The sequence below is a fragment of the Microtus ochrogaster genome, unplaced genomic scaffold (assembly GCF_000317375.1).
Source record: "Microtus ochrogaster isolate Prairie Vole_2 unplaced genomic scaffold, MicOch1.0 UNK43, whole genome shotgun sequence".
Classification (NCBI taxonomy): domain Eukaryota; kingdom Metazoa; phylum Chordata; class Mammalia; order Rodentia; family Cricetidae; genus Microtus; species Microtus ochrogaster.
Genome location: NW_004949141.1, coordinates 281,055 through 296,137, shown reverse-complemented (window position 1 = coordinate 296,137; position 15,083 = coordinate 281,055). Strand labels below are relative to the sequence as shown.

At 38.4% G+C, this 15,083-nt stretch overlaps 1 gene segment (V, D, J or C); it reads right to left on the bottom strand.

The window, feature by feature from the left end:
• Positions 1–1,452: 1,452 nt before the first annotated feature.
• Positions 1,453–1,970, bottom strand: LOC102000486. The segment is given in 2 exon segments: positions 1,453–1,772; positions 1,925–1,970. Coding segments are annotated over 2 exon segments (366 nt in total).
• Positions 1,971–15,083: the final 13,113 nt, after the last annotated feature.

Here is a 15,083-nt window from a genome sequence, read left to right as displayed (position 1 = left end):
TCTTTTGGTGGTACCATGATCAGTGAAATACATCAGCCTCAGAGAAACAGAGCAGAATGTTTCAGGCCTGAGAACAGTGTCCTGTGAAGTCTCAACTAAACATCCAAAATCATTAAGATTATTATGCAGACCATATCACTTAGTATACCTTCATTCATAATCATAAACACTGCTATTTTCATTTTTATAAAATCAGTTATGTCCTTTTCAAAGTTCAATAATTTTACTACTTTTGCAAATAAAGGCTGCTGCTATTTTTCCTACTTTTTAAATATTTAAATGGTCTCTTTTATGCCTGGACTACATGAGGTCATTTCCAGAAAAAGCATATTATGAACACTGAGTGTGTTCCGATCAACAGTTCCATACTTTCCTCTCAAATGTAGTGTTCCAACACATTTTTTAATCCACCCTGATGGGTGCTAAAATTAATAGGCAGTCTCAGAGATGAAAAGGCAGATCCAGACCTGATCATGACTGTTTCTCAGGTCCTCACAGAAAAGGTGAAAAGTATATGGTCAAACAGTGTTTTGGAATACAAATCCATGGGATTTCTATTCAAAGCCAAAGTTCTGGAGACATAGTTGTGACAGAATGAAGTTAATTTATTGGTGGATCTACAACCAAAGGCAATGTTTGAGGGTGTCTCTTTTATCCCATTAAATATTATATTTCAGAAATTCCTGTGTAAGAAGATATTGGGTAGAGAGAAAATAAGATCCTTAGGCAGTGGACAGTAAGGAAGTTTTCTGTGTACAATATTTGTTAATCAAGTCTTCGTTCTCCATATATATGCTCGGGTTGAAAGGTGCAATTGCCCTTGAGTTCCTGAGGCATGTTCCTGTAAGTCTTTATATGAACATAATAGTACTTTCCTTCAAAGACATGTCCTTTTTGTGTGTCAGTATGTAGGGAATGTATTACATGGCATTTGCTCTATGGTCTCAAGGTGGAATAGGTCTTCACAGTTGGTTTGGTAGGAGAGAGTGAAGCAATTCTTCCTTCTTGAGTTATTTTCCCAGCTCTAACTGCAGACTTGTTAGGCTGCAGAAACATTTCTTATAATTCACAAGCTCCCTTATAGTATTTTTCAAGGGAAACCCAGAAAAAAGAGAGGAAATATGAGTGTGAATATAATCAGAGTAGATGTAAAGTATCTAAGAAAGAATTAATAAAATAACAAAATGCACTATGTTCATAAGAATATATCCTAATAAATCTGCTAAATTTTAGGAACAAAATCTTTTATCTGATGAAATCTGAAGGTCACCACATCTTCTGCTTGGTAGAGTCTGAGAAATGATACTCAGCAGTTCACATTACACATGCAGGCTTGTTCATTTTGTATTAGAAAACAAAGATCTTAGCAAAGGTTAGAAAAACAACTTTGCAAGTTGAACTAGGAAATGATTTGCCACTGTCACAGGAGAGAAGGGTTTGTGTCTTACTTTCTCATCTGCATGTGTTACTGTGAGCACTACTTGTGCTATCCCAACTCTGACAATAGTAGTCAGCTTCATCTTCAGCCTGGATATTGCTGATGGTCAGGGTGGCCTTGTTATCTGAGTTGGAGCCAGAAAATTGGTCTGGGATGCCATCGGGGCGTTTATCATCTCCATATATGACCAGCACAGGGGCATGGCCTTCCTTCTGCTGGTACCAGTGAACATATTCATCAGAGAGTTTATCTCCAGAGCAGGTTATAGTGGCCGTTTGACCTAAGGCCACTGATAGTGAAGAAGGTTGTGTCAGTACATAGGAGGCTATGGAACCTGCAAGAGAAAAGAGAAGGATGCTGAGTATATTGAACAATGTCCCTTCCAGGTACAACTCAACACTCTACTGGAACAGAACCCAGGATTCAGAGCCGGGCAACAGTGTCCTGTGCAGGTTGAAATAGCAAACCGAGTCTTTAGTAGGTCACCTGTGCAGAAAGAGATGAGGGGGAACAGGAGAGAGAGCCAGGCCATGGTAGAGATGCCACAGAGTTATAGATCTTAGAAGTCTAAGTGTAGCCAGGGCTTTTATTCTCTTTTAAGCTTGTTGGAGTTAGTGAATGTTTGGTGGCTATGCAAATTTACTCGCTGCCTGGCAGGGGTGCTCCAATAAGATGTCTATGTAGAAAATATTTCAAAACTGCAATGCGGAAATTAATGAGGAAGAGTGGAACCCAACTCGTTGAAGTGATCATATGCTGAGAATTCCCCCTAAGCTTCTCTATTCTCTGACAACAACAACCCTACAGGAATTTACCCATGATAGTCTCCTAACTCAGCTAAGTCAGGTCTAACAATGTTGCACACCTTCCATTATCTTCTCTGGAGTGTGTTCTTCATTTTGTTGAGAAACCACTACCTGCATCTAACTCAGAAAAAGCTGTAGTGTGGCTGGTCACATTTATTTGCCTTCCTCTGTGTGAATTAATGAGCTATATTTGTGATCGAGTCTTGTTATTCCAGTAAAATGTAGCCCAGCACTATAATAATTGCTGTTAAGTATATATCTGCATATATTGGTTTGGTATACAATCATCTTTTTTGTGAAGTCATCAGGAGTCCTGTGTCAATTCTCATGTGGAGTCTCCTTCCTCTCTTACTCCATTCTTCTTAGAGGAGACTAGCTTCCAGCTTCAGGAATTAATTTAAAAATCATCCGCCAGTGACTTTGAGAGCCTTGTTAAAATTGTTTGAAACAAGACTTTCTGATAAGCACACTTTAGTTCTTTTGTGTGTGAAAGAGATCAAGGTTTCAATAAGTCATGCTCTGAAAGGTGTTCAGTAAGTGGTTCCATCAGGAAGAATGCTGACACTGAGCCAATACAGATATGCTTTGAATGAGGTTAGTGTCCAGGTCATTAATGATATTTCCAACAAACACTGATCATTATCGAGGGAAGACCTTTGCTTGCCACATTCCCTTCTTCAGACTTAGCAGAGCCCACCTGCTTCAGTCTAATGGCAAATCTGCCTATAGGTAAAAGGGGAAGAACTCAGGAGTATGTCATTGGAAGTACCTAGGAGAGAGATAAGTAATATGTGATGGCTTGATAACCAGGAAAAATGGCAATCACATGCAGGAGTCTGTGATTCTGAGTGCGAGACACTTTCCCTGGGAGTCAGTTCTCCCATGATGAACTTCCCACTGTACTCAGAATGGCTTTGCCAATGAATTTAGCAGTGACAGTGCTACTGATGCTCATGGCTGATATTTTACTATGCCTGAGCATTTCTTCAGTGAGCTTCTCCCTATGTATGATTTCTGTTTGTCTGCTGAATGACAATGTTATGTGACTCTCAGAATTTCATCACTGGCATTAAAAACTCTCCATGACACTTTCAGAAATCCTAAGCTAGCATCACCTGATCAACTTGCCCTGCACAGCTCTAGTCTTTTCTTTGGGTCCTCTAGATGCTACCCTGCCACCCTCTGCTGGTGGAAGAGTCTAACAACAGTAACTTGCTTCACTTTGACTGGCCCAAATGTCCTTTGAACCTGAAAAGGTGCAATGCAGGGATTCAGACCTTATTCTGTGTTTGGTTCAAATTCCTGCCATTAATACAAAGTACTAGTAACCAAGTGTGGGAAAGAAGATAAGGTATATTCCTATATGCAACCACAGGGCTGATGTTCACACTCCACTCTACTGTGTATGTGTGTGTATATCCACACAATATATACATGTTTCAAAAATGTTTGTCACATGACAGTGTAATTTCTGAACACAGGCAAAAAACTGAACTGACTGAGGAGTGACTAAACCAGGAAATTCTCTGGCATAGCACAGTAGTATAATATTTACACACACACACACACACACACACACACACACATATATGTAATTTAAAAATTCAAAAATGAGCTCTGCATTTGCCTTTCTCTCTTTCAGACAGTTCCTCCCATCTCCTCTTTCCCAAACGCTTAATCTCTACTGTATTATTATTGTATGTATAAACATATGTAAATGTATTTCTGTTTAGATAGATAAATAGGAAGAGAGAGAGATGACCCTTAGTTCATTCAACCTCTACTCATATATATATCATGTATTAATGTTTATTTTTATTTGATTTTGAGTATCACATTTTCTTTTTGGTTGATTTGATTTTGTTTTTGTTTTTGAGACAGGGATGCTCTGTGTGCATTGTGTGACCTGGAATTTGCTGCGTAGATCAGGCTGGTCTCAAATGAAGAGACACACCTACCTCTGCTTTCCAAGTGCTGGAATGAAAGGCATGTGCCAACATAGCTATAAACTCTAGATATCTCTAAGAGTCAATTCTGCATTAGATTCTACATGCTGTAATAGCTGGTATGAAGCATAATGTTATATTTATCACTTAATATTAATTTTTTAATAATTTAATTCAAACAGTAGAAACAGTGGATAGAAATATTTTTTCCAAGCAACAGAGAAGTTCACAAAAGTGTTGAGAGCATCTGTAATACACCAGCCATTTTTGTGCTTAAGAAAGAAAGATGATACTACCCAATCCAACAAGGGTAGCTGGGTTTTAGAAGTGAAATCTGGTGTTCTTTCACCAATGCTCAGGCTCATTTTATCATCCATCACTACCATTTTGATTGCTGTTGCTATTGGATCACACACCCCTCCTATTTCCTGCTAGAGGACTTCTGATCTAGCCTGGACACAAATGTGATAAAACTGGAGCTCCCTGTTCTTTAAGACCTGAAGGTGCTTGTTCCCAGAACCTAGACTCACTCACTACTGAGTCTCTTCACTTGGAATTCTCTGGGAAAAGGCAGGAGGTTTCAAGTCCAGAGGCAGCCATCAAGATTTCACCAGTTTTGTCTTCAATAAGCAGACTCTTTTATTCCTTTAGGTAATGGATGTTACAAAATTCAGTTTCCTAGGAACAGTGTGATCCTCCTTCTGTTACAACAGATAATGATAAACATTTGAGTTTTTCACAAAATTAAGGAAAAGCTGGTTCATTATAAAAATGAACATAGATATTCATGATTCAAGTTTGAGCTTTCTAGAACATAGCACGGACAGTGTGAGTGCTGGTAAACTTACCATGATATGGTGCGGGACAATTCTATATTCTGTCAATTATGTTTTCAATAAACACTGATTGGCCAGTAGCCAGGCAGGAAGTATAGCCAGGACAACCAGACAGGAAGTAGAGGAGGGGCAATTAAAACAGGAGAATTCTGGGAGGGAGAAAGCCTATTACTCCACAGTCCTTCCCAAACACCAAAGAAGCAAGATGTGACCTGCCCTGCCAAAAAAGGTACCAAGCCATGAGGCTAACATTGATAATAATAATGAGTTAATATAAGTTATAGGAGTTAACAAGAAGCCTGAGCTAAGGGGCCAATCAGTTTATAACTTATGTAGACTTCTGTGGGATTATCTTTGGGACCTTACTGGCTATGGGAACTGGGCAGGACTGAAAGCCCAACAAGCTGGCACTCATGTTACAGCCATCCATATGATGGCCTAGCTATAACCAGTATAACAGTTCACAATTCAGAAGATTGTGTCCTTGTATATGTTCCCAGATGGAACATGGACCACTAATGGTGAACATGAGGCAGAACAATGTTAGCCATTAGCTTGCTGCTTCTCTTTGCATTGTTTCTGCACCCCTCTCTCCTGAGCAGCCAAGGATGCATCACTTGATCACCTCTGCAGTGCAGGGAGAGTTTTAAGGAGATAGCACATCAGAAGATTCTGACACTGAACGGATCATTGTCAAGGTAACACCCAAACAAAATACCTATAATATTCTCAAATTAAATGCCAACCTGGATATCTTCTTGTTGCTGAATAGGTGGCAAAGACTTGGAAGGTCTTCTGTAAATCAGAGAAAGTAAGAGGAGACACTGATTTCCAGGCTATGCAGGAGACACCATGTTTGTCTCTACAGCTGGGTGGTACTTTCTGTTCTCATTTCTACACAGTAATACAGGACCCTGACGTTAATTACTTGTTCTGAAGAGGGTAGAGTTAAATCCAGTTCCACAGAAGCCAAGAGGTTCCAACCCAGAGCATAGAAGGCAATGTGTTCCTTGTTTTAGCCTCATTCCCAATATTGCATGTTCCATCAAAGGACAGAGATGATCCTGTCTTTCTCACTCTTCTCTCACAGCATCTTGGTAAATATCAGATTTCTGTGTTCCATGTCCTGAATGTTCTGGTGTTCAACACAATAACTCTTCAATAGGCAGGGCATCATTAAGCTATATTAATTTATAATAACTTTATTTTACAATAAATGTGAAAACTGTATTTTCCCCTGAACAAATCAACAATAGATTTTATATTGATTCATTCAGTGTCTTCTGAACATATGCCTAGAAACTACTGTAAAATATATATATTCTGTAGTGGGCTGTGAAAAAAAAATGACCCAGTGGCTTAAAAATCATTTGTCATTATTAAACTTGGTATTTCAATATTCATTTTCCTCATCTAAAAATTTCTGTAACAAGTAGGAAATGTCAGTACCAGCTGTGTTGCAAATACTCTGTAGTCATGTGGGAGGTTTGAACATGTGATGTCACATGGAGCCAGGAGGAGCTTTTTACATTGCTTCAGGATTTCTAATCTAAAGCTTGATTCTTCTGGGTTCTCCTGGGAAACCTGACTGATTGTCTCAATGGAATGTAAGAGTGTCTCCTGAGACCTAAGTTCAACAGAATGTCACCAGAGCCCCCTTAGTTATTCCTGGCAGCTTCTTTTATTCTTGTCTTTTAACCCTTTTCTAAGCCTCTGTGACACCATTGGCCCACATAATCTTTATCTATAAGGGAAACACACCTGCCACATTAGGCTGGAATTCAAGGAGTGGATAGTTACTGTCTTTTCTATTCTTTCTTTCACACTTTCCAGACTTAATCTTAGTGCCACTACATCTTGTCTGTGTGAGTCCCTCTTCTTTAGTAACCTCAGTCCAAACAAGAATCAGTCTACTAGTGTGGGTCCAGGGGCTGTTGTTATATCCTGCTTCCAGTCTCAGTTATTTTGGTAGTTCATTTGTGTTCTTGTTTATTTCTGCTGACCTCAATAATTACCTACCAGGGAATCTCAATGTAACACTTTTGGCAGGGCATCAATGATGCTACAATTGCACACTTGTCCAGTACTAAGAGTGCACATTAGCAACAAAGAACAGATTACCCACCCAACCAATATGAGGCAAATATCTATGGCCAGATACACTTCAGATATCATAATTCAGAATGCACAGATCTAAACACAATAACGCAAATGTGAACAACAAAACTGTATGTTTTTTCAAAATCCAGGATTTCTATTGTCTCAGATACTGAAAATCAATTTGGGTGAAGAACAAGACAAAGATTTCAAATATTCAATTTTGACTGTGTGAAAGAACCCTAAGAGAGTATGAACAAATGTTTTAATGAAGACTGTGAAAACACAAACCGTTGATTAAAGTAATGAAAAAAGCTTGACACATGAAAGAAGATTTAACAATTAAGTAGCAGTAATAATAAAAACCCAAACTGAGATAAAATTTGAAAATAAAATAAAAAATGTGAAACAAATCAAAGGCTTTCTCAACAGATTAAAAGGAAGAGAAGACAGAATTTCAGACCTTGAAAAAATAGATAAAAGAATTAGATGGCTCTGACAAATAAAATATAATATCTGGATATAACACATCCAGTAAATTTGGGACACTCTGAAATGAAAGCCATGAGTAAAGTAAAAGAAATACAGGCTAAAGGAACAGAAAATGTCTTTTTGTGTTTTTTCATAAAACTTATATTTATCCGGTTTTCCCCTTTCTCTAAATTCTTACTGTCCACTCCATATCCCTAGCTACTCGAGTAATGTCCTGCTCCTATTTACCTACCTAAGTATTGTCATCTCCCCAAAAATAAAATGCATAACAAGAGAAAAAAAAAGATCAATAAGACAAAAATAACAAAATAAAATAAAAAACCAGCAAAAACAAAAATTTATAGAATGTATTTCTATTAGAGAAATATTCCCAGCTAGCTACAATATGTCAGAAAATGTGGTCGATATATCCAATGATACCTGTTATTGTAAATACATTTTTATCAAACAGATTTTTGTTTCCTTTTTGGTTTTCTTTGTCCACTTCAAACCCAGAACTAGGTTCCTGTCTGCCTAGAACCTGTACAGGTCTTGTATGAGTTATCACAGTATCTGTGATTGTATATGTATATCCATTGTGTTTCTTCTGGAAGACATTTTTTTCTTGGGGTCATCCACTGGCTTTTGTGATCTTTGTCTCCTGAACCTTGAGAGGAAGGTTTTGGAGAAAACATTAAGGGCTGAATGCTTCAGAGACTCTTGCTCTCTTTTCATTGTACAATCATAATTGTTTATGATACATATTTACCCACTTTTGAGATATCATCTCCTCCCTGCTTCCATACAAGGGACCTAAGTTCTCTGGATATTGACATTGCATCACACAGATTGGAAAGTTAAATGTTATTGTCTAAGCATAAGGGAAAACATACTGTATTTGTCTTATTGCGTCTGTGTTTCCTTACTCAAAAACATTTAATTCTAGCTCTATTGATCTACTTGAGCATTTCAGAGTTTTGTTTTGTTTTTTTCTTAACAGCTGAAAAATACTCCACTGTCTAAGTGTACCACATTTTTTATTATCCATTCATCAGTTTCTAGAAATATAGGCTGTTTCTAACTGATGTCCATTATGAATCGAGAACCAATGAACATAGGTAACAAGTATCTGTGATCTAGGATGTAGAGTCCTTGGATATATACCTAAGAGTGGTCCTCAGGAAAGATCAATTCCAGATACATGGATTTCCATAATGGCTATTTTATTTTGAACTCCTATCAGCAAACAATAAATTTTCTTCTGTTTCTGTATCCTTTCTATCACATACTTTAATTTGTTTTACTAGCCTTTTCAATCTGAGAAAGACAAGATGAAACTTCAAAGTAGGCTTGAATACATTTTTCTGATGGGAAAAAAATGTTAAACAACTCTCAGTCAATATATTTTCATCTTCTAAAAATACTGTTTATACTGCACCTTATTTTGGTTGGTTTATTTTCATGATATTGTGTTTTATGACTCTTTTAATTAAAAATATTATAAATATAATTTATTACTAACTTTCATCAACTAACTTATTCCTGTTCCTTCAATATTTCCACACACACAACATATCCATTTTCTATCTCATGGAAAACCAACAGGCATATAATTACATAACAATACTAATACTACTACTAATAATAATGAAAGAAACAAACCATAAAAGTACAAAACAAAGAGAAAGAACAGTGAAAGAAAGAGCACAAAGTGCTGACATACTGATAGTGGCACAAGGAGGAAACACAAACAAACTATAATATTCAAGCAAAATATCTTTAACAAAAATAATTGCTAAGGCAAAGCATCATGAGAGAAAAGACTCCTGAAATATTGTTAAGACAGTTTTATTTTGGCCATCTAATCATGGCATGAAGCCTTCTGTTAAGTGTGGTTTGTACACTCAATGAGAACCCATTGGAGTAAACTAAATTTCCTGTTGAAAACAATAAACTGAAGACAAGGATTTAGGAATGTGGTTTTGTGTTTATTTCTCATTTAGCACTGGGACCACATACAGCAGAGGCATGTGCAAGTCCTGTATATGCTGCTACATGCTCTGTGAGTTCATATGTCTATCAGTCTTGTATCTAGAAAGCCTTGTTTCCTTGATGTCTTGCACTACCACTATTTTTTTGGGGGAGGGGGATTTTTCAAGACAGGGTTTCTCCATAGCTTTTGGTTCCTGTCCTGGAACTAGCTCTTGTAGACAAGGCTGGCCTCGAACTCACAGAGATCCGCCTGCCACTGCCTCCCGAGTGCTGGGATTAAAGGCGTGCGTCACCACCGCCTGGTCCTACCTGTCAATCTTGCAAAGTTTTTATCTCCTCTTGCAAAGAATTCCCTGAGTATTGAATGGTAGAATTAATTGGGAACATGCTATTTGAGACTGAGTGTACAAAGGTCTTTTGTTCTCTGGTCATAGTTCAGTTATCAATCTCTGAAACTTTACTGATGATGACCAACTTAGACAATGGTCTATGAGTATAGTAATGTCATATTTGTCATTTTATTGGGGTTATTTGTAGGCATCAGTCCTTTAGAACAACAGTAATATTTGGTTTACTGCTAAGTTACTGACATAAGTAGCCTTTGATTCTAGGTCATCCAAGTAGTGTCATGCCAGGGTTCCATATAATGTAGTGGGCTTTAAAGCCAGTAGGATACTGGTTGATTATTTGTACAATTCAGCAGGATCCCCTGCTCCAGCATCCCTTCCTGGCCAATTACTGGTTCTGAATAATACCTTACTGGACAAAGAGATCAGACAAACTTCTTAGTATATAGGAACAAAAGAACACTTGTATTTGGAAGACAGATGTTTGGGTGTTAACAGGAGGCAAATGTGGCTATTTCCTTGTAGTAATTGGTAGTCATGGATGTAGTTGTGTGATTAGCATCAGAGAAGGGTTAAGGAAATGGCATGTACTAATAAAAGATGCATTTGCAAAGTTCAAGTGGCATATTATTGACCATGTAAGCAAAGACACTCAAGAGACTCCCATGACAGTATTTATTCACACACTGTGGTCTTTATCTTGACTTCAGAACAAAAGTGCAATGCATGCTCTGCAGAAAATACCAACATCTGTGTTACTAAGATTTATGGGATCTTATTTGAAGTTTCAAAGATTGTCCTTTCAGCCTGTTCCTGTGCATTAGACTCTGATGTTTTTAAACATCGAGGCCCTTGACTGAACTTGATTACAAGTATCACCTTCCTCTCATCTCATTCTATCATATTATCCTCTAAACTGCTTTGGCCACCCAAACAGTGATTAGCCCTAGAATTAATATTGTGGTCACTCATATACAAATCACATGACTGAGATATGGATACTATGTATGAAAAGAAAATAAAAGATTGCAGAAAGTGGATCCATTTAGCTCACCACTCCAGCCTCACTGTTAGCTGCCCTCTAACCTCACTGCTGGTCCTCTACATTTATTCCTCTCTGGATTCTGAGATTTCAGCAATGAAATATGACTTTTCTGTTACATGTTCAACTAGTCAAACCCAAGCTGAGCTCATAAAGCTTAATATAAAATTTAATGGCCTCAAGATATGTTCAAAGAAAAGAGACTTCATGGCACTTTCTTATTCCCTGAGTAAGATGAATACAGATGGTTTAGAAAGAAAGAATAGAGAGAAAATGGAAGAGAGACGTGTTGTAATCAAATTACAATCTCAAAAAATGAATAAGTAAAGGTAAGAAAAAGAAGATTTAGAAAGAAAGTTGCAGGATATGAATTTTAAAATAAAAAGAATAGGGTCTGGAGAGTTAGCTCAGCAGTCAAGAGCACTTGTTCTTGCAATTAACCTGAGTTCTATTCCCCACCAACCACTTGGTTGCTTACAATTATTTATCAAGGCCAGAGGATAGTGCACCCTCTTCTGAATGCCACAGGCTCAGGCACACTTGTAGTGCATTTTCAAACAGGTAAGCAAAACAACGGTAAACATAAAGAAAAACAAAATTTACAAATAAGAAGAAATAATGTAAAGCTTTCCGCTTTAATCTACTGATGTAAGAGCCTGGTGGGCTCCTTTCAGTGGTGGAAGTTGCCAGAAGTCAACTCAGAAGTTGTCTCATTGGATAAAAGCTCAATGAAGAAGAGGAAACTAATGTCTGCTACTGGAAACTGAGCCACCTTCCCTAGAGAAATTTCTTATTTCATCCTTAATATTATCATTAGAACCAGAGATACAGATAAGGAAAGCTGCCATGACTAGCTGATAAAGGCAAAATACTTCCTAGAAGGCTGTCTCTTTCTGATATGGAATGTTCTTCTGTATATGTGTTGCTTTTATTGGTTGATGGATAAAGATATTTCAGGCCATGGCTAAGCTTTATTCCTTACCCTTCTGACCAGAGACAAAAATATTGCAGTTTAGAACAAAACCTTGTTGTCTTTGGTCTCCCAGAAGCAGACTGGCAGACAGACTGTCTCATTGGCTGGCCTAAAACATTCAAAGCCACATCAGAGAGTAAGGTACCAAGCAACTGTGGTCCAATCCACCATTCTGACTAAACTAAGGCAGTAAAACCCTTCATAGATTTAAACCCTAGTGCTCAAAAAGAGACAGCATATTAATTTCCTGAGTTACATCTCTGATTTCTAGGGGATCTGTTTCTTTATGTGTTGGACGTATGAGTGTTTCTTCAGCCCTAATGAAAGACTTTCTTCAACTACAGATGCTGTTTTCTTCTGTCTCTGTTTCAGCATTTCTTCTCTGCTATCTTTTCCTCTTTAAATTTGTTTCTCCTGTCTTTTAATTCTTTAACTGGAAGAAACAATAAATTCAATCAATACTCCTAAACTGTAACATTACCATCTCTCACGAAGAACTTTTCTTTGAATCAAATGAGTTTTTACTGTAGAAAACAATAATTGTACACAATTGGACATTATCAGCAATAATTGGAAGCCAGAAACACCATTGGGCACATTTTTATCACATGCCCTGCATCTGTGGTTCAGGGAATATGGGAGAAGTTAGAGGCATAAAGAGTGGAAGAGCCATAATACTAAAAGTTCACTGTGAAATAGTCTTTCCTAGAAATGACTGACTAAACAAGACCAGAAAAATAGCAATCTTGATGGACATGTAAATGTGGAATTGGAGACAGATAATGGGGTTCCTTAACAACAGGACAATTGATTGCCCAGAGAAGGAGAACTAGCCTCTTCTAGGGGTGTACCGCCTAATAATTGTCCCATGTAGAGTGCTTGGGTTTGAAATCATATACATAAATTAAAAAAAAACAGATTTTGCCTGTTCAAAAACCTATGTGTGCTCATATGTGTGTAGCAAATATAATAAAAGATGTTGCCAACTTCATTGTGGAAGGATCAGGGGAGACAGTCCAAGGATGTTCCTGTGAAGTACTGAAGGCAGGAAAGGAAGAAGTTTCATAAATCTATTTAAATTAAAAGCATAAAAAGAGACCCACAACTTTCCTCCACTATATCTATGACCCCTTTAGCCTTGGCTTTGACCACACCTGGGGAGATGATTATCTGAATTCCCAGTTTAGGGGCACTGTTCATTATGAACTAGACCTTGAGGTCAGCCTGTGCCCCATCCTCACTCACTAAAGCTCTAGAGACCTCAGAGCAACCTCTCTACACCCTCATCTACTTTCCACTGCATCTGTGAACACAGGAGCCTTGACCATGACTGTACCTAGAGAGGTGAGTGCCTGGTATTCTGGCTGAGAGACCCTCCTCTCTAGGTCCTTGCCCCTGGAAGCACATCTTACACCACACTCCTACCTACCAAAGCCCCAGAGATGCCAGAGCAGAATCCACACACCTGCTACCATAGCTCACCCACATCTACTACTACTGGAATCGTTGCTATGACTGCACCTGTAAAAGAGAGTGTTTGTGTTCCTGTTTCGGGAGTCCTGCTCTCTAGGTCCTAGGCTCCAGAGAAACATTGTGTGCCCCACACCGATGCATTAAAGTGGGCAGATGTCTCCCAACACCTGCAACAATCCCCCACTCCATCTGTGACTTCCAAAGCCTTGGAGCTGTTTACACAAGAAGGAACAACTACCAGCGCCTTTGACCCACCCATACTTGAAGGAGTCTCCAGAGCCCCATCAGTGAACACCAGAGGCATAACCCCATCTCCACCTAGATGAAGAGTGACCACCTAAGCCACAGGGCCCACCAGCACCAATTGGAGGAGGAAGGATCCCTTGAAGCAAAGACCCCAACAGCACCCATTGGAGGAAGAAATTGGTACATGACAGTGTAAGAATACATTCAAAAACATAAGAAACAATATGGCACCACCATAATCTAGTAGGTCAACATCAGCAAGACTTGGACATCTCAATGCAGACTAAACAGATGGAAACAACCTTAAAAATAACTTTATGAAGATGATATCATCCCTTCAAAGGGAAATAAACAATTCCTTTAGAGAAGTGGAGGAAAAGACAAACAAAAATTGGAAGAAATCAATACATCTCTTAAAGCAAGGAAAGAAAGCCAAGAATAAACATTCAAACAAGTGAAGGAAATGGTTCAAGTCTTGAAAACTGAAATAGAGGAAATAAAGGAAACTCAAAATAAGAACATTCTGGAAATGAGAAATCTACATAAACAATCAGGAACTAAAATATTAGCATAACTGATAAAATAGAAAAGTGGAAGAGATAATCTCAGGCATTAAAGATACAATAGAGGAAATGGATTCACTGGTCAAAGAAAATATTAAATCCAAAAAATTCTTGCAGACATGGTGCAGATGCGGGATGGTCCAAGCATGAAGCAGTGAAGCCCACACTGTGAGCAGATCATCCCACTACAGTTGAGCCAAGTGCAAGACACAATCAGGATTAGGCTTTGGGGGACCGGCGCGGTGGCAGACTCAAGTGGAGGGGACAGGCACGCAATAACGAGAGCAGATTGCCCCACTACAATTAAATCAAAGAGGTAGGCCTTTTGTTGGCGAGGTCACCGGCAAACAGGGAGCCTGGTCCTGTTCCTGAAGACCCTTCTGAGGGGTGAGAGGGTTCTTGGCCCACGGCAGGCGCCAGGAAACAGAGTGAGGGCATTTTGTAAGCGGAGCCCTTGGCCAGCAGGAAAACCTGATCCAGTTTTAAAAAACCCATTAGATAGGATCGATAGGAAGAGATGGGCAGGCACCAAGGCAAGAATTTACCCAATAATCTGAAAAACAACATGAAAACACCAGAACCCAATGATCTTACAACAGAAGGACTTGAACACCCTAACACAGAAGAAGTGGAAAAAATTGACTGTATGAAAACAATAGAGTCCTTTAAACAACATGTAAAAAATGCCCTTATAGAAATGGATGGGAAATATAACAAAAAGTTTGAAGAAATGAGTAAATATGTACATGATACCCTGGGAAAACAAGAAAAAACGATCAAACAGGTAACAGAAACAGTTCAAGAATTGAAAATTGAAATGAAGGCAAGGAAGAAAACACAAATTGAGGACCAG